The sequence below is a fragment of the Diaphorina citri genome, unplaced genomic scaffold, assembly GCF_000475195.1.
Source record: "Diaphorina citri unplaced genomic scaffold, Diaci psyllid genome assembly version 1.1 scaffold128, whole genome shotgun sequence".
Classification (NCBI taxonomy): domain Eukaryota; kingdom Metazoa; phylum Arthropoda; class Insecta; order Hemiptera; family Psyllidae; genus Diaphorina; species Diaphorina citri.
This window is the reverse complement of record NW_007377565.1, coordinates 120,771-140,534: the sequence shown is the minus strand read 5'-3', so window position 1 is coordinate 140,534 and position 19,764 is coordinate 120,771. Positions and strand designations below refer to the sequence as shown.

At 39.0% G+C, this 19,764-nt stretch overlaps 1 protein-coding gene across 2 annotated transcripts in view; it reads right to left on the bottom strand.

Moving 5' to 3' along the window:
• Positions 1–19,764, bottom strand: part of LOC103524935 — a 90,752-nt gene that overhangs the window by 47,790 nt on the left and 23,198 nt on the right. For both annotated transcript variants that reach the window (XM_017449807.2, XM_008489977.3), the window contains 2 exons: positions 9,270–9,428; positions 221–381 (listed from right to left, as the gene is read on the bottom strand). In XM_017449807.2, coding sequence (XP_017305296.1) covers positions 221–381; positions 9,270–9,419 — 311 coding nt within the window. In that variant the 5' untranslated portion in view covers positions 9,420–9,428. The remainder of the gene's footprint in view (positions 1–220; positions 382–9,269; positions 9,429–19,764) is intronic.

Genomic DNA, 19,764 nt, shown 5'->3' with positions numbered 1-19,764 from the left:
GATGAGACCTCTGCTGTCGCAGTTCCCTTTATTAACAAAAGCTTTGAAAAATTGGTCTTTTAGAATAAGGCGTTTTAACACAGGAATACCAGTTGTACCTTTATTTTGTTATATCCTAGTCAAGCCTCAACTATCGATAGCGTTCGATAGTCAAAACTATCGATAGTTATCGATAGTGCTATCGATAGTTCTCCTCCTCTAGATAGAAGTAGGTACTTACAGAGATCTCTTTGGTGCATTGGGGTCCTTGATTTGTTTCCTCCTCTTGCCACGTACTTTCTCGCCGGCAGGTGGAGTGTAGCTTTGCATTTCCGTGTCATATCGCTTCTTGTCCTTGTCTGCCATCTCGTGGAATCGCTTCTTCTCTTTCTCACTCATGGTCTGAGGAACAAACGGGGAAATGGAAGACCAAATTAAATAAAGTTCATAGATAATTATGGTGGATTTCACCAATGACTTAATGAGAGATTTCACTAATGGGAGAATTTTCAATAACCCAAAAGGAGTTTCTAATGATACAAACAGGTGTTTTTCAAAACTCCTTCTTTTTGGATCACTAAAAGCTTCTTTTTGGACGATTGAGAATTCTCCCATTAGTGAAATCTCCCATTAGGTCATTGGTGAAATCCACCATTAATGTTGAATAGTTTTCATAAAGACACATAAAAATCGAGAAAGAATAGAAATAAGCAGGGGTCTCAATAGGCCTGCCTCGATGACCACCATTAATGTTGAATAGTTTTCATAAAGACACATAAAAATCGAGAAAGAATAGAAATAAGCAGGGGTCTCAATAGGCCTGCCTCGGTGGTGTGTGTGTAGTGGTCAAAACGCTCGCCTAATAAATAGGAGGGCGTGGGTTCAATCCTAGCCGAGGTATGGATTTTCGCCTAGCGGTTAGCTTCCACTCAAGAGTCTAATATTATAGTGAATAGCCGACCTAGGGGATAAACCAATTTTCATGAGACAAGTGTTTCATAGTGTTCTTCAAGAAAACGAAGGGATTAGGGATACTACAAAACACAAATCCAGAGAGGTCAGAAGTTTCCTGAGCCAGCCAGCAAGACCAGCAATATACAGCTAGGTTTCTCACCAAAAACTCCAAAAAACCTCACCAAGATTTCAACAAGCCAAGCAAGGAAGCACGCACCAGGCAAGGCAGATAGGGAAGGGGTACCGAGAAGTAGGTGAATGACCTCCTTACCAAGCTCTCAAGGCGTCGTCTTCACCATAAAACTGGTTCTTTGTAATCTACCAACTCGGATTTTGGTAGAAAAACTTTCGAAAATCCTGATACATAACGTGTGTGCGGTGCTTGGTGAGAGATGAAAAGTGAAGCAAAAATTACCTGAACGAATTATCGAAATCTGTGAAGATTGATTGGGAGGAGAAAGTTAGGAAAAGGTTGGAACCGAAATTTTGAAATTCCAAGAGGCGACGACTTAACCAAACTCGAATTTCGTTGCCATGGTGGTGTAATGGTCAAGACACTCGGCTGGTAATCAGCAAGGCGTGGGTTCAATCTTAGTCTAGGGAGGGAATTTCAGCATTAGCATTGTTTCACAATTTGACCACAAAAATCGAGTTTTGAGTAAAGGCGATTTCAAAATTTTCGCTTATTCTGTTTCTGTCTTGCTCATCAGGTAGACCTGACATTCGGACTTTTTCAGCCTTACCTGTGAGGTCTACCTGATAGTGTGTGTACTCATCAGGTGTCAGGTATATCTGATCAGGTATACCTGTCAGGTCAACTTGAGCGTGAGTGGTTGGCCTAATGCCTCAGTGATTATAGTTATACTCGGTGATTAGACCGTCTCTACCTCTACACATACTGTGATTCTCTTCTATACTGAATGATTCAGACGGGTTACGGGTATGCATATGAGAATACATTAAGGTGGCAAGTTTATGGTTATTGTTTGCACACATGCACTGGTACTACTGACTCATATGCAGTGTGCGGGGGTCCTTAGAGAATTTCCTATTGACTTAAATCCATACCATTATCTCGAGATCCTACACTAGTTTTTAAATCATAATTAATGATCCCGTTTATATTCCGAACACGGAAAGTAAAATCCCGTTTATATTTCGGAAAATTTTTGGCAATGTCAACATGTTATGATTACAGTCAGTTGTTGTTGTTGTTGTTGTTGTTGTTGTTGTTGTTGTTGTTGTTGTTGTTGTTGTTGTTGTTGTCGTTGGTGTTGGTGTTGGTGTTGGTGTTGTTGTTGTTGTTGGTTGTTGGTTGTTGGTTGTTGGTTGTTGGTTGTTGGTTGTTGGTTGTTGGTTGTTGTTGTTGTTGTTGTTGTTGTTGTTGTTGTTGGTGTTGTTGTTGTTGGTGTTGTTGTTGTTGGTGGTGTTGTTGGTGGTGTTGTTGGTGGTGTTGTTGGTGTTGTTGTTGTTGTTGGTGTTGTTGTTGGTGGTGTTGTTGGTGGTGTTGTTGTTGTTGGTATTGTTGTTGGTGTTGTTGTTGTTGTTGTTCCTAAATCCGTCTTATGTGGTCGCCCGTTCCTAAATCAACCACGCACAACGTTGCCCAACTGCAATGCTCTCTCGGGGACAGGTTCATTCAACGTGTATTGACGCTGGCAGTCATAGCATTAGTAGTAGCTATTTATCATTATTGGTTAGGATGTTAGGAAGGTTAAGGAAGAGCCACACATGAGACCTTAATATGCCACTATTAAGGACTGTTGCACTAGGAAAACAATACGCGTTAAATGTGTCTATTGTATATCCTACCATGTATATCCTATGCTTATGTCTAGTCTACTCGTCTTTAGTCTAAACCGACCAACTTCTGTCTGCGTATTCAATTACACATCCTTTTTACTCGTACTTTCCTTATCTATGTATATCTATAGGAAGAAGTAATTTCGATTATCAGTTTTTAGTATACACGTTCGTTTTGAGGTCCCTAGAGCCTAAATCCAAAGTTTCAGCCATTGGTCCGTGTGTGTGTCTGTCTGTCCTTCTGTCTGTAAACAAAATATCTCGAGAACGGTAAGAGCTAGTCTTGAAATTTGTCAAATAGCATCCTTGTCACATTTGACAAGGATGCTACACGAAACTTTTGGTTAAGATCGGTGACGCCTATTCATTTCCATTAGTGATTCCCCCGTTCGCTGTGTAGATCGATCTTAATGTACATATAGTAGATCGATCTTAATGTACATATAGTAGATCGATCTTAATGTACATATAAGACGCCTATTCATTTCCATTAGTGATTCCCCCGTTCGCTGTGTAGATCGATCTTAATGTACATATAGTAGATCGATCTTAATGTACATAGAGTAGATCGATCTTAATGTACATATAGTAGATCGATCTTAATGTACATATAGTAGATCGATCTTAATGTACATATAGTAAGTAGATCGATCTTAATGTACATAGTAGATCGATCTTAATGTACATATAAGAGATCGATCTTAATGTACATATAGTCGATCGACGACGAGGTGAATCTAGAAACCTTGTCGAGGCAGTGTACAGTTTCAGTGAGGTCGACTATGTATGGACACATCTTTAGTTTTCAGTGAAAATTCAACCCCAGATTAGTTCAAGAGGATTGATCACTCTCTCCAACCTCTGTTCTCCTTGTGGTAGGTGGTACCCCTCGTACTGTAGCATGAAATATGGGTCGAAATTTTTTCTTCATTACAGTACGAGCCGCAAGGACTCACAGGCTCACCAGCTTCTAGCTAGGTGGAAGGTCATTCTATACCTCTCCATCAGAAATAGCCTCGAACCATTCGTTTCGTTTCATGGAACCAATTAGATTTCAGCTCCACAAGAACTTCTCTCTCTTTCTTGCTTTGCCTTGCATTCACTTCTGCCTGGCTTGGTCTCTCGGGACTGTTTATATACTCGGGGGGTTCTCAAACCTGGGCCGGTATTACCCTGGCGACGCGACGCGTTACAGGTATTGTAGAAGTTCTCACTTTCCCGAAATATCACTACTTGGACTTCTGATTTATTAACTCAGTACCTGAGGAGTCCGAGGTCTAGCGTCTAGCTGACGAGTTCAAATAAGAACGAAACGCTTACTAGACCTTAAAAAGAGTCTGTCTGCTGTCTGGCTAAAAACCTCTTCAGGAATTAAACGCAATATGTCAGGCTCAAATCCACTTTGGGAGTAAAACTCTGAATTCGTATAAATATCAAAAGTTTGGTAATTGTTTCAACTTTCGTTCAATAATTCGACTATAAATTATTAATCCCGGGTAAAGGTGGGTAAAATTCAGGGTTCTGATTTTGGGGAAACAAGCCAGGTTGGAGAACCCCTGACCGAAACAAAGCATAGAGCTCCGGGTTTTTTTTTTTTTTTTTTTTTTCCTCCATCTTCTGGGAAATTATTATTAGGCACATCATCATAGATATAATCCTAGACAAAGAAAACCAATATGCTCGGTTAGGTCGGGCATGGAAAATGGATCCCATTACGATTATTGACGACTACCTATCTTCAGAATTGGGGGGTTTCATGATGATAATCATAAATGATTCCGAATCAAAATGTTTTTCCGAAGACTTGACTTGGTCATGGAAAAATGGATCAACCCTCGACTCTGTAACTATACTTGGAGCTGTTTTTTGAGGGAAATCTGGAATACATGTTTAGACTGCGGGAGTAAAGGGACTTTTCAGTCTCATTCTGGCAGGATAAACAAGGTATATTCTATCTATTCTACATTTTTTTTTTTCCTTGTAGAAAATTATAATCAAATTCCAAATGGTTGTGAAAAATAAAAGTTGGCGTTCTAAAATGTGACAAAACACAGAGTTATCCCCGGGTCTACTGTTCGCTTAGTGTGGATCCGGCATTCCTAGTTTTATCTAAAATTCGAAATCACTGTGAACTAAACTCACTGTGGTTAAAATCGATAAAATAAGATATATCGACTCTTCCCAATTTTTCGATGTTCACCAAGAGGGGAACAAAAATGGGATTTCAAATTGAATAAAACCTGAGACCGTGAATAACTTCTTTTTTTTTTTGTAAACTGCGGATACCTATGTTTCTGTGGGGATCACAGTAAACTGCAGACAATTTGTACTGTTTAGTAAGAGTCCATTTGGCCAGATACTCCAGTACTCAGGTATGTTATTTTTAGAACTCGAGTCACGAGCAAACACTTGGGTAAACGTGAAGGAACAAAGAAGAGTTGATTCTAATAAACTAAATTGGTCCAGCCAGAAAAAAAGGACCAATTTAGTCAAATGCGCACCTTTGTAAATATGTACAGCCAGCCAGACATAAGGTTAGATAAGGAGAATAGGGAGCGTGCAAAAATGGCTTTCACAATAATGGGTAACTCCGGAGGTGTAATATTCTTCTTTCCAATCGGTACTAATAGCCGGGACCAAATTCTGACTTTGAATATAAACATAGCTTAAATCTTGGATTAAGCAACCTAATTAGTTGATTTCAAACTCTTCAGCCAATCAGAGATGGCTTAAACCGAGAAGTCCTGGTCATTAATGCTCATTCTTTCCGTGTTGATAGATACACACTACAACACATAGCGCATACAAAACTGGAAAGCTACCCAATTAGGACAGGCGACAGGCTCTACAACACTATCAATTGGAGCCGTATAACTCTATCAACTAGTAATCCCAGGTTTGTCGAATGCCATTCATAAAAACTCAATTGTTCACGACAGTATTAGTTAGCAGTAGTATGAGTGTAGTATCAGTTAAGTAGTATTTGCAAGTAGTTATAGTAAAAACAACCTGTACATGGCGTATAGTAGTAACTGGCGTTGTCATAAATATTGGAAATATGTGTGTGAGTCCGGGTACACCAAGGTGGCTATGGCAAATCATAACTATCGACTTTATCTACCGATATGAAATACAGTCGATCCTGGATAATTGAGACAACTTAATTTGAGAATCAACCATGTAACCAAATCAACCAAAATAATATAATCCCAATAAGAACGCAAGATTTGATTGCTGAATAAAACATGGTTCTCCGTAGAATAAAATGGACTTCTTAGATGATTTGTGAAGTAAACATTCTGAAATTTTGTATGGAACAATAATCAGACAAACAACTTCCTCGACTTCACTTTGATGGTACATTAACAACGCATAAAAAAGTTATAACCCTTTCAAATCTTGCGTTCTTATTGGGACACCCTTTAAAAAGAAAAATTGGTGTGAATATCACACTTCTTCCCTTATCTCCCATTAAATTATGCTTAGCTGGGTTTCTCGGGTATGATTTTAGGGTGGTCTTCTAGCCAGTGCGAAAACCACCAAAAAGCGGCACCGATCTTGCCCCAAAAACTTCCCAAATCAAGAAAGATACCGCTACATCTTAATGAAAGATACCGTCTCCTCTCTCTATGCAGGTGTATTTATGAATGGAACCTGAGAGAGTACACACATAGCACATAGTATTAGTCCGGGACATCAACACCTAATCAGACAAGAAATTACACACACACTGCGTCTCATTACTCCTCAGTAGAATCAGTAAGCCAGTACGAAAACCACCAAAAAGCGGCACCGATCTTGACCCAAAAACTTCCCAAATCAAGAAAATGTCCGATCGCTCGAGTCCGAATTCTCCACATTCGACCGTACAAGCTGATGGTAGGTAATACACACTACATCACACCTATATGAAGATATATGGAGTGGTTGTTTTAATCATAACAACAAGTACGCCTAATAATTGACATAATGGAAGTGATTGTAATCACAACTACTACACTATGATGAGAGATACCGCTACATCTTAATGAAAGATACCGTCTCCTTTCTCTATGCAGGTGTATTTATGAATGGAACCTGAGAGAGTACACACATAGTAGATAGTATAAGGCCGGGACATCAACACCTAATCAGACAAGAAATTACACACACACTGCGTCTCATTACTCATTACTCCTCAGTAGAATCAGTACATACGGGGGCATTGGATTTGAATAACTCGATATTAACAACGACCCTATTCAATGAGTGCAATCTCGGATTGAGTCATTGATAAAACCCACCTGACACAATAAAAAGCCTCTCATGAATGGCGATGGCGCTAATCAATCGCCTGCTTGCCCTACTGGCCAAACCAACTCTGCCTACAGTGCTTAAACACCGCATAATTCTTTATTGTTATTATACTCAGCTCCGAGCGCTCAGACATATAATCTGCGGGCCGAGGTGCAGCCAGAGTACAAAAGGAGATGTGTTACTACACAGACACACAGGTAGAGTATTTGTTATGGATGAACTTGACTAATAACGCCGGGCCAAACCAACTCTGCCTACAGTGCTTAAACACCGCATAATTCTTTATTGTTATTATACTCAGCTCCGAGCGCTCAGACATATAATCCGCGGGCCGAGGTGCAGCCAGAGTACAAAAGGAGATGTGTTACTACTTACTACACAGACACACAGGTAGAGTATTTGTTATGGATGAACTTGACTAATAACGCCACGATGAAGAGTCAAGCTGTCTAGCCAATGCTCTGAAACATTATGTATGAGGCATAACCCATAGAGATTATACCTGGGTGAATAGAGCTGTGAATGTGATTTAGGAATGTGTAATTGTGTGATGAAAAATGAAGGAATGAGTCATACTGCTCGTGAGTGTTCCATTGCCGTTCTCATTTCGATGAAACTGATACATTGGACTCGTGTGGTCTGGGACGTAGCATGCCCGTAACGTGGTGTGTCCCTCATCAGATGTGCAAGAAGGGATTTCAATTTGAGTAAGTGAAGTATCATAAGCTGATCTTTGCAGTGCAATCCGATGAGATGTTGAATTTGAGTGCCTTTCGATGAGATGTTAAATTTGTAAAATGCCTCTCATCAGATGGGCGAGAAAAGACACAGCACTTCTCATGTAGGGGTCCTGCATCAATGGGAGAACACCCGAAAGTGACCCGTTGATGTATTTGCAAGCCAAATACGAGTACAAATTTTCCACGCCTCAGTCCCTGTAGTTCGGTTGCTTTTGTATTCATAACCAACGAGAGACTGGTTCGAACCCCAGATGCGACATAAAAAATCGAGTCAGAGGAAGGTCATGGCCAAATTAATTTCTTTGTGTCCCGTGACTCACACTCATAAACTCATAACACTTTTCATAAATGAGTCAGTGAAAAACACATTGTAAATATACAGTGTGAAGAAACCCATTTACTGATGAAAATTTGTAATTGTAATGAAACAGTGAAACCTCCGAATAGGACACACAGCTTTTGGCCATTATTCCGAGGTTTTCCCTTGGCATACCTCTTAAATTCATATCCCCGTTCCCCAAGTTAGGTGCAACGGCTTTCGTTTAGTCACCGAAGGTAAGCAAGGTTGGTATTTGGACCATCCGTTTCAGGATCTTCTATGTAGCTGTTTTTCCCGGCCCCTCTCAGACTGGGTGAGGTCAACGTAAGTAACTGTGGGGAAGTACCTTCGGCCTGTGGGCTAATAAAGAGTAAAACTCCTGCTGTGAAAAAACTTTTGCCATGAAAATCGAAGTTGAGCCCTTGAAAACAATATAATTATATGGGACAAGGGCGAACGAACGATATTGTATCGATAGAAAAAAATATAGGACAATCAACAAGAATAAAATTGTGACAGCAGCGCGAGAGAGTCTCATGTTTATTACATAACACCGTCACGTTACTGTTTTTGTTTAGCAAGAAGAACCCATTTTGAAACCACTTACATGTTTTGAAAAACAACACCAAACAACTTTTATGGTTCGAAAAAAAAACGCGAGATAGAGAGAGAGAGAGAGTGAAGTTTAGGACCCCAAAGCTGTAGTCACGAGCCTCTTCAGAGAAAATATCATCAAGATAGAGGCTGTAGTAAATGTAGGCTGTACAATAGAGGCTGTATACAAGATAGGCTGTGCAGTGCAGTGCAGTCATTTGAGCCTCTTTTATTACGACATTGATAGGCTTAAAAACTTTTGGTATACTTTTGGATCACAACAGAAAAGCTTATAAAAATAGAAAGTAAAAAAATCAAGGGGGTCAAGTTTAACGTCACTGTGTACCATGACTTTTCCAGGTTTTCTTTGAATTTTCACGATTTTCCATGACTTTTTGGCCGATTTTCAGATTCCATGACTTTTCCAGGTCGCGTATAAACCCTGTTAACTCTCGGAATAAGGAACATGTGTTTGATTTTTAAAAATTTCATATTGCCTAAATCGAGTTAAAACTTAATTAAACGGAGTTTGAAACTCACTTTGTGGCCCCGGCCTTAATAAATAATAGTATGTTTCGACTTACCTTCCACCTTTCGGCGCACTTCTTGGAGAACTCGGCGAACACCACATTCTCCTCCGGATGTTTCTTCTTGTGCTCCTCACGACACACTTGCACGAAGAAAGCGTAGGCAGTCATGCGGCCACGGGGCTTCACGTCCTTTTCCTTGGGCATTTTTCTATTCTGTAAGCACACGAAAACGGAGAACATGGTTAAAAATCAAGGTTGTTTTTTATGGACCCGATTTTTTGGGCATTTTGGACAAAACTATTACACTACAGGAAAAGGGATACACTAAAGGGAACAACAGTTCAAGATCCAATAAGATTAGCCAAGTTGATTACCAACGTCCAGTAATGGGCATTACTGGAAGAAGAGGAAGAAAGGGATATGTTTAATAAGGTGACAGTCTGAATAAAGCAGAAGGACTTGGACCTTGATTTTTCCTATCCTGTAAGCACTACGCACACAATGGACTGAAGATGCTAAAAATGGATCTACCTTGTGATCCCTACTGGAATGTCAAATTTACCAGTACATTTCTGTTTTCCATATTTTGTAGGTATCAAAGAACGAGGTGTGACGTTATTTTGAACAAACATGGGCTTACGATTACGAGCACATGAAATGAAAATTTGAAAGTCGTTAATAAAATCTGAATTAATTTGCCATTTATGCAATACTAGTGTCGAATTTTACGTTAACTGTGTTATCAGTTCAGACACTTACGCAGTGAATTGAGGAAGACATAGACAAATAGAAACACATTTCCAAGCGCATATGGTTCAGAATTAGTTACCCCACTGACTCAATTCTTATTTCATTTTTTCATTTAGCATCTCTCTTATGTAAGTACTAAATAGGTCTGCAATTAAATAATTTACTTGAGGAAGACATAGACAAATAGAAACACATTTCCAAGCGCATATGGTTCAGAATTAGTTACCCCACTGACTCAATTCTTATTTCATTTAGCATCTCTCTTATGTAAGTACTAAATAGGTCTGCAATTAAATAATTTACTGGTAGTAAGTGTGGGGTAATTAAACAACAAGAGTAGAAATTATAGAACGTGAAGAATAGGAGGGAGGCAGTATGTACTTTAATAGTTATGTACATGAACATACTTACATAGTATAAGAAGTAGAAAAATACTTACAAACTACGATATATGTCTGTACAAACTGTACATATTTACAATGTAAGATGTACCTACAAACAATAATGTAAGTGTTATCGTAGCAGAGTGCTTCATTTGTATTAATCTTTCATTATCTTCATAAGTCATTCATTCATTACAAGTAGGTGCATAACCATTCCTACAGTACACAAACATAACAATGTTCCTTTTTAAATTTTTAATTTTTTTTTTTTTTTTTTTAGAATGTGGAGTTTTACCTCCGTTCGGGGACAAGCTGACAGCCTCCTTACCTCCGTTCGGGGACAAGCTGATTGAAGCTGACAGCCTCCTTACCTCCGTTCGGGGACAAGCTGATTGAAGCTGACAGCCTCCTCACATTTACCTGACCACCCAGCCTGAGTGAGGTCGGGAATAGCCACGCGATTATTCAGATGGTCACAGATCCGGGTACCTACCGATAGATCAACGTTGTGCGTGGTTGGTATCCGGATGAACACTTTCAGTGATCCATTGGGAACTGAGGCATTGACACTCGTATTTATGAACAAGAATGATCGTTCTTAGATCAGTCTCAAGTCAAAATTGACCAATCAAATGCCTTGAGACTATGCTTAGCACGAACTTAAAAGCCAGCATTTTGTTCATAAATGTGGGTGTTAGAGTGCTATCGTCACTGGCAGAATTTTCCATATTTTTATCTGGAAATTGAATACAGGTACCCAGTTCATAGTATGTATCTTAGGCCAGCCACTCACTTTCAGGTAGACCTGACCGCCTGCCAGGTCTACCTCTGATGAGCACACACAATATCAGGTCTACCTGATAGTGATTGGCTGGCCTAAAACACCAACAAGCCAGAAGCCACGTCTTCACGGGTTTTGCCACACAGAACTCCAAGTCATAGCTCACAACCTCTGGTTAGCCAATACCTACACCAACATTCAACCACATTGGTTCGTTTTTTTTTTTTTCAATACAGTGTCAACATCAGATGGTTTGATCAACATCGTTACAGTCGTGGTCTCGTTGAATCAAACGAAATTTTCTGCCTCGAACGGGCCTCAAACCCGAGGTCTCTAAACCGAGGCAAAGTTTCTTTTGCATTCACCCCGCAACCCGTAAGTAACTTCCTACATTAATGTCAAATTTCAAATGTTCCAAGTCCTACCGTTTAGAATTTAGACACCGAACTTGGGTATTGTTTCATTACAAATTTTCACTAGTAAATGGTTTCTTCAAAGGAAATTGATCCCAAGGGCAAGGAAAACCTAGACCCTTGACAAATGGAGTGTAGCTGAAGGCATGTGATGTGTTCCAATCCACTCGACCCCAAAAATAGTACACAGACATACAGACTGTTGAACAGACATTGAAGAATATTCTCCCAAATACTCATCAGCCATAATAGCAAGATAATCATATAGGAAGCGGTGGAACCATGGCCAGCACGTACAAAGTATTGCCAGAATAATATTAGGTACTTAGCTACGTCTCCTTCTATTCTACGTGAATTATACAAACAACGTCTTTTTTTGTGACCCAAAAGGAAATATAGGTACCGCCAGTGTCCAAAAATAAAGTACCACGTTTCCCGTGCAAGACTAGGACTACAAAGTCCCAAATGTGCCTTTCAAGGCATATATTTCAAGTGAACAATTTTAAGTGTAAAAGTGTACGTACATGTAGACTTGTAGAGAATCAACCCCCAAAGGTGTGCATTTCAAGATTGCCAGGGCATTTGAAGTGAACAAATTTACCCTGTAGTGAAAAAGTGTACCTAAAATAATGATGCGATGACCCATGTAGATTGAGCACATCAAGTTCAATAAATTGCCCTGCCGAGAGAACTTTACTCGAGTCACGAGCAAACACTTGGGTAAACGTGAAGGAACAAAGAAGAGTTGATTCTAATAAACTAAATTGGTCCAGCCAGAAAAAAGGACCAATTTAGTCAAATGCGCACCTTTGTAAATATGTACAGCCAGACAGACATAAGGTTAGATAAGGAGAATAGGGAGCGTGCAAAAATGGCTTTCACAATAATGGGTAATCCCGGATGTGTAATATTCTTCTTTCCAATCGGTACTAATAGCCGGGACCAAATTCTGACTTTGAATATAAACTTAGCTTAAATCTTGGATTAAGCAACCTGATTAGTTGATTTCAAACTCTTCAGCTAATCAGAGATGGCTTAGTCCGAGAAATCCTGGTCATTAATGCTCATTTTTTCCGTGTTGATAGATGCACACTACAACACATAGCGCATACAAAACTGGAAAGCTACCCAATTAGGACAGGCGACAGGCTCTACAACACTATCAATTGGAGCCGTATAACTCTATCAACTAGTAATCCCAGGTTTGTCGAATGCCATTCATAAAAACTCAATTGTTCACGACAGGCGACAGGCTCTACAACACTATCAATTGGAGCCGTATAACTCTATCAACTAGTAATCCCAGGTTTGTCGAATGCCATTCATAAAAAACTCAATTGTTCACGACAATATTAGTATTAGTTAGCAGTAGTATGAGTGTAGTATCAGTTAAGTAGTATTTGCAAGTAGTTATAGTAAAAACAACCTGTACATGGCGTATAGTAGTAACTGGCGTTGTCATAAATATTGGAAATATGTGTGTGAGTCCGGGTACACCAAGGTGGCTATGGCAAATCATAACTATCGACTTTATCTACCGATATGAAATACAGTCGATCCTGGATAATTGAGACAACTTAATTTGAGAATCAACCATGTAACCAAATCAACCAAAATAATATAATCCCAATAAGAACGCAAGATTTGATTGCTGAATAAAACATGGTTCTCCGTAGAATAAAATGGACTTCTTAGATGATTTGTGAAGTAAATTATTATTATTATTATTATTATTATTATTATTATTATTATTGTTATTATCAACCTTTGAGTTAGGTACCTACATGCCGGAATGCGACTTGAAACTTGGTAAGCCATTTGAAACTACTCCAATAGTGAAGAAGAAAAAAAAGAAAGGAGTGTTAGTTACCATTTGGTCAAAATGAATAAATTGCACACACACTCCAAATCAAACATTATTTTATTCAAATGAGGCCCATTCAGATGGGATAGCCATTGTCCATCTCTTGCACTCCCGTGTCAAAATAAATCACTATCAAGTCCAGTTAAGTTCATTTTCGAAAAACGCCAGAAGAGTGAATCGAAAACAGTCAATCGATAAATCATTGGTCCGAATCTCCAAGACAATATTTCTCTAGAGAAGCCAAGAGCCATAGTCAGAAGTTTCAAAATAATCGATACTGAAAAAATAGGTCTCAACAAACTCGTTTTTGAGTGGTGTTCGGCTTTTCGTTTACATCCTGTGGTTTGCTAATCTTTGTGTTGGTTTAGCTTGAGGTTTGGATGCGCTGTTACACGCGGTATGAAGAACTTGGACTGCTGGCTTGCTTGAATCATGGTGGTTAAAATCCCTTTCGTTACCACAACGAGACTGAAGTCTACCGAATACCCATGTAAACGAGTTAGGAATAGAACTGAAAACTTGCCAAGCGATATCTTGTTCCTACCAAATCCAATCCGTCAGCCTCCGTATTTCCAGTAAAAATGCGCAAAGATGAGTGTTTCGCCGCCGTTTTTATTTCGTGGCAATGAAACAACTGCTACAATGGACGCTTGTGGTCTGTGTCGTAGCATTCCCATCTCGTAGTATGTCCCTCATCACCAGATGCCTGTCAAATTAAAGTCGACGTACTTTGACGCCTATTCTTGTCTGTCCAAAAAAAAAAAAAAAAAAAAAAAATCTCCAAATTTTTGTAACAAATCAAACAAAAGTTGGGAAGGCCATCCAGTATATTTCATGGGCATAGGAATAAGAGGAACCAAGAGGGGGGGAAAGAGGGATATCCCCTGTCATTTCAGAAATCGGAAGAGACCACCCTGTAATTGACATCGAGTTCAGGAGTGATATACGAACACCCTGTATGATTTCAGAGCTCGGGAGTTCATTAGTCTGAAAGCGGCGGCCATGTTGAAAATATTCCAAACACATGAACGTTGTGTTTCTGTTCTGGTGCTGGAAGTCTCTCTCTCTCTCTCTTGTACGTGAGAGAACATTGTTGCCTCTCTCTCTCTCACTTCCTCTCCCTATGTTTGTAGGAGCTATAGCATCAAGCATCACATGCTGAACGAAACACTGTACCATCGGAGGAGGACTACGCAGAAAAATGGTTTGGCCGGGAATTACTAGAAATACTTGGGCCAGGAACTACTAAAAAAAATTTAAAGGATTGACCGAGATGAAAATGTGTTCGACCGGGACTATTAGCAATGACTGGTACTAATAGGAAAAGGCTCGGATCGCGGATTCGATTCCCACCTGGAGCGAACTTCATCCTAAACAAATAAGGTTTGTTCTCGGAACGGCTGGCTTTCTTCTATTCTACCCTCTTTGGCCCCTTCCATCTATTTAGTCCTCCGTTGTTACAGTTCCCCCTATCAAACCTCTTGAGCCGGGGGGGACACAAAGCGAGTTTAAACTCGGTTTAACCAGGGTTTATACGCTTTTCCCGGAATGAAATTCCACGACTTTTTCAGAAAATATCCATGAGTTTTCCAGACGGCAATTTGAAAAAAAAAAAAGAGCTCCGGTTTTTTTTTTTTTTTTTTTTTTTTCCTCCATCTTCTGGGAAATTATTATTAGGCACATCATCATAGATATAATCCTAGACAAAGAAAACCAATATGCTCGGTTAGGTCGGGCATGGAAAATGGATCCCATTACGATTATTGACGACTACCTATCTTCAGAATTGGGGGGTTTCATGATGATAATCATAAATGATTCCGAATCAAAATGTTTTTCCGAAGACTTGACTTGGTCATGGAAAAATGGATCAACCCTCGACTCTGTAACTATACTTGGAGCTGTTTTTTGAGGGAAATCTGGAATACATGTTTAGACTGCGGGAGTAAAGGGACTTTTCAGTCTCATTCTGGCAGGATAAACAAGGTATATTCTATCTATTCTACATTTTTTTTTTTCCTTGTAGAAAATTATAATCAAATTCCAAATGGTTGTGAAAAATAAAAGTTGGCGTTCTAAAATGTGACAAAACACAGAGTTATCCCCGGGTCTACTGTTCGCTTAGTGTGGATCCGGCATTCCTAGTTTTATCTAAAATTCGAAATCACTGTGAACTAAACTCACTGTGGTTAAAATCGATAAAATAAGATATATCGACTCTTCCCAATTTTTCGATGTTCACCAAGAGGGGAACAAAAATGGGATTTCAAATTGAATAAAACCTGAGACCGTGAATAACTTCTTTTTTTTTTTGTAAACTGCGGATACCTATGTTTCTGTGGGGATCACAGTAAACTGCAGACAATTTGTACTGTTTAGTAAGAGTCCATTTGGCCAGATACTCCAGTACTCAGGTATGTTATTTTTAGAACTCGAGTCACGAGCAAACACTTGGGTAAACGTGAAGGAACAAAGAAGAGTTGATTCTAATAAACTAAATTGGTCCAGCCAGAAAAAAAGGACCAATTTAGTCAAATGCGCACCTTTGTAAATATGTACAGCCAGCCAGACATAAGGTTAGATAAGGAGAATAGGGAGCGTGCAAAAATGGCTTTCACAATAATGGGTAACTCCGGAGGTGTAATATTCTTCTTTCCAATCGGTACTAATAGCCGGGACCAAATTCTGACTTTGAATATAAACATAGCTTAAATCTTGGATTAAGCAACCTAATTAGTTGATTTCAAACTCTTCAGCCAATCAGAGATGGCTTAAACCGAGAAGTCCTGGTCATTAATGCTCATTCTTTCCGTGTTGATAGATACCCCAAAGCTGTAGTCACGAGCCTCTTCAGAGAAAATATCATCAAGATAGAGGCTGTAGTAAATGTAGGCTGTACAATAGAGGCTGTAGTAAATGTAGGCTGTACAATAGAGGCTGTATACAAGGTAGGCTGTGCAGTGCAGTCATTTGAGCCACTTTTATTACGACATTGATAGGCTTAAAAACTTTTGGTATACTTTTGGATCTATGTACTTTAATAGTTATGTACATGAACATACTTACATAGTATAAGAAGTAGAAAAATACTTACAAACTACGATATATGTCTGTACATATTTACTATGTAAGATGTACCTACAAACAATAATATAAGTGTTATCGTAGTAGAGTGCTTCATTTGTATTAATCTTTCATTATCTTCATAAGTCATTCATTCATTACAAGTAGGTGCATAACCATTCCTTCAGTACACAAACATAACTTCAGTAGTAAAAGAGTTGAAAATTTTATCAACATCATTATCATTCTTCACATTACCTTTGATTATTTCCTAATGTCTTTTTAATACTATAATTTATAATTTAATTATAACTCCCCAACAGTTAACTACATTAATAAATCGGTAGCGTAGTGGTCAAAGCACTCGCCTGGTAAACAGGAGAACGTGGATTCAATTCCAGCCGATGCATGGAGTTTCACTCAATGAAATGAGAGCAATGTTTCAACTCGACCATTTTCCCTCTAATTTGTCAGATGAAATTCACCTCGAATGATTTATTTGTCCGATTTTGATGAAATTTCAAAAATGTGTTCAGAACATAAGGGACATTTTGTCCAGCAAATTTTGGACCTCATCGGGCTAATGGGGACCCTGAACGGACCCTTTTCCTGTGTGAATTCTACATTGCACTCAAACATTACTTAGTTCTACATATAGCAAACAAGATACCTACTTCTTCCAAAAATTATAGGGATGGATGTAGGGAGAGGATATTCGAAGTTACGACATGGTAATTTTTTTTTTGTTCTTTATTTCAATTAAAATTTAAATTAAAAATGTCCAAACTACACGCTAATACCCATTAATTACCTTTCCTAACATCGTTTGATACATAATTAGGTTTAAAATATGCAAATTGAAGGGTTTGTTCAAATTTTGAGGCATTTTTAATTTCTTACGCCTATTGTATCGATTAAAAAGTTGATGTGGCGGCAAAGTTGAGGAAATTTAATGTTCTCTGGACAACATCAGAGTGAAAGGTGTACCGTACATCTGCCTGAGGGCCGAGCCCTTGCCCCGCCCATTATTACATGGATCCCTTTCACTACCCGGGGGCCGGGGGTACACCTAATAGCCATCGTTCAGCATTACAGTTATTTTTCAAACACACCAAAGTAAGTCCCTTACAGCCAACCACAGAATCTTTTCCTTTTCTTTTACTAACCAACAATCAAGCCAACCAACCAAACGAATTTTATTTCCACAAATAGTTGGTAGATAATAATTTTATTTTGTACGTGAGCTAAGCTAGCTTGGAAGTTTAAGCGCCAAGTCGCGGGTTCGACTCCCGCTCGGGGCGAACTTTATCTCCCAAACAAATGAGGTGCTGACATTCTCCTATCCTGTCCTCTCTTGGATTTATGGGCGATAAAGCCTCAGCTGATGTGTTCAGTTCGCTTCAACTCTTCACATCATCAATCCTCTTTAAAACAAGAGCAAGAGCATCACAGTCTACAATAGTACAGTTACAGTAGTCAACACCATTACCAAAACACTCATCAATAGAATCACATATTTTGAATGAACAAAAAGGAAAATGAATATACCTATTACCCATTATAATGATCTCCTACTAGCCTACAACCAAATGTAATAAATATGCTGATGGATTCTGACATGACTTTGTGAAAGAATGCATCTTGAAAAGAAGAACACAGGTAAAAGAGTATAAGTTTTCTGTGTTCTTTTTGTAATAATTTAATAAACCCCCCCAACTACTCCACCCCGCGGGCCCATTCAACCACATCCTTCGAGTTAACCCTCTGCCGCACCAAGGGGCCTAATACTTGGTTGAGTACATTGCAATTATTTTTCAGCAAACGGTTAGTAGAAAACCCTACGAAGTTTCTAAAGCTCTATCCACAGCCACACAGTCGAGGGCGACGACCCACGAAGTAAATCTATGTTGTCGAGGCAGTGTGTACGGTTTCAGTCATCGATCGTGGTTTCAGTCATCGATCGTCGACCATGCGTGGGCACAGCTTAAAAAGTCATATTGACTGCAATTTTACATGGCAAGCTAACGATCACCCTTAAGCTAATGCCCGAAGTCCAAAGTAATCTAAACATTCGTCAAATTTCTCCAGAATTCGACTACCAACTGCGAGAACTAAGGTGGAACAAACAAAAAACTCAATTTGAATTCGTCATAGTCCAAACTTGGACCTTAATTCGATATGCTTGACAAACCAGGATTAACGCAAAACAGAATAGAATCCTTCATCCTGCTGAGAAAGGTGAGAAAAACAGGAGCAAATTTTCTCCCAACAAATGGATTAACGATTCTTGAGCTCTACTAGAAACAATAAAAGGGTAATAAAAACACCAAGGTTACATTGCTGGCATTTCTCAACACGCTTCAAAACACAACAAGAAACCAATAATAAAAAATGAAAAATACCTAGTTAATAAACAATCCATTCAAAGCTCAGTGAAGAAAGGAACTTTTTCTTCTTCCAGTAAACCCAAAAACAAAAATAAAAAAAAAAAAAAACAAAACTATTGTTAGTTGATTTGTTAAATCAATTTGTGAAATGTTGATTTGATCATTTGTTACCTAAATCAATTTTATTTGTTTTGGCTAAGCTTTTACAATACCCGTTAATGACGCTACTAAATTTTCATGTCGCCAGTGGGACTCCAACTCCGGGCCACGGGATTACAAGTCCGACTAAGAAAGTACCGAGTCGAGGAAAGGGCCACACAATCCACATATTCCTTGCACCAACAGGTGGGGGGGGGGGGTCAGGTAACATTCTAAAAAACACAAGAGCGGTGTTGTTCATCCTTAAATGGCGCAATAAGTCAAGGATAATACACATTATAATGGACTATGCACAAAAAGAAAAAAAAATTGACATTGAAAAATTGGACCAAACACATTACTTAGGTACTTTCCTACGGACAAAAGGTCAATAAAGAGGAATCAAAGTTTGTCCTAAATAAATCTTATTAATTGATTAGGATTGATATTAGAATAGATTAAAAAAAAAAAAAAAAAAAAAAAAAAAAATACATACGAAGATATCCAATTTTTCTTTCATTTATTTTTTTAAGCCTAGTCCAGTCCAGTCCAGCGTTTAACCACAACCTCACCGAGCCACCCCTTTTCAAAGTCAGGGGCAGGATACACGTGAAATTCAAGAATTATTAGTAGAGCCGCCCTAGATAGATCTACCCTCTTTGGCCCCTTCCATCTATTTAGTCCTCCGTTGTTACAGTTCCCCCTATCAAACCTCTTGAGCCGGGGGGGGGGGCACAAAGTGAGTTTAAACTCGGTTTAACCAGGGTTTA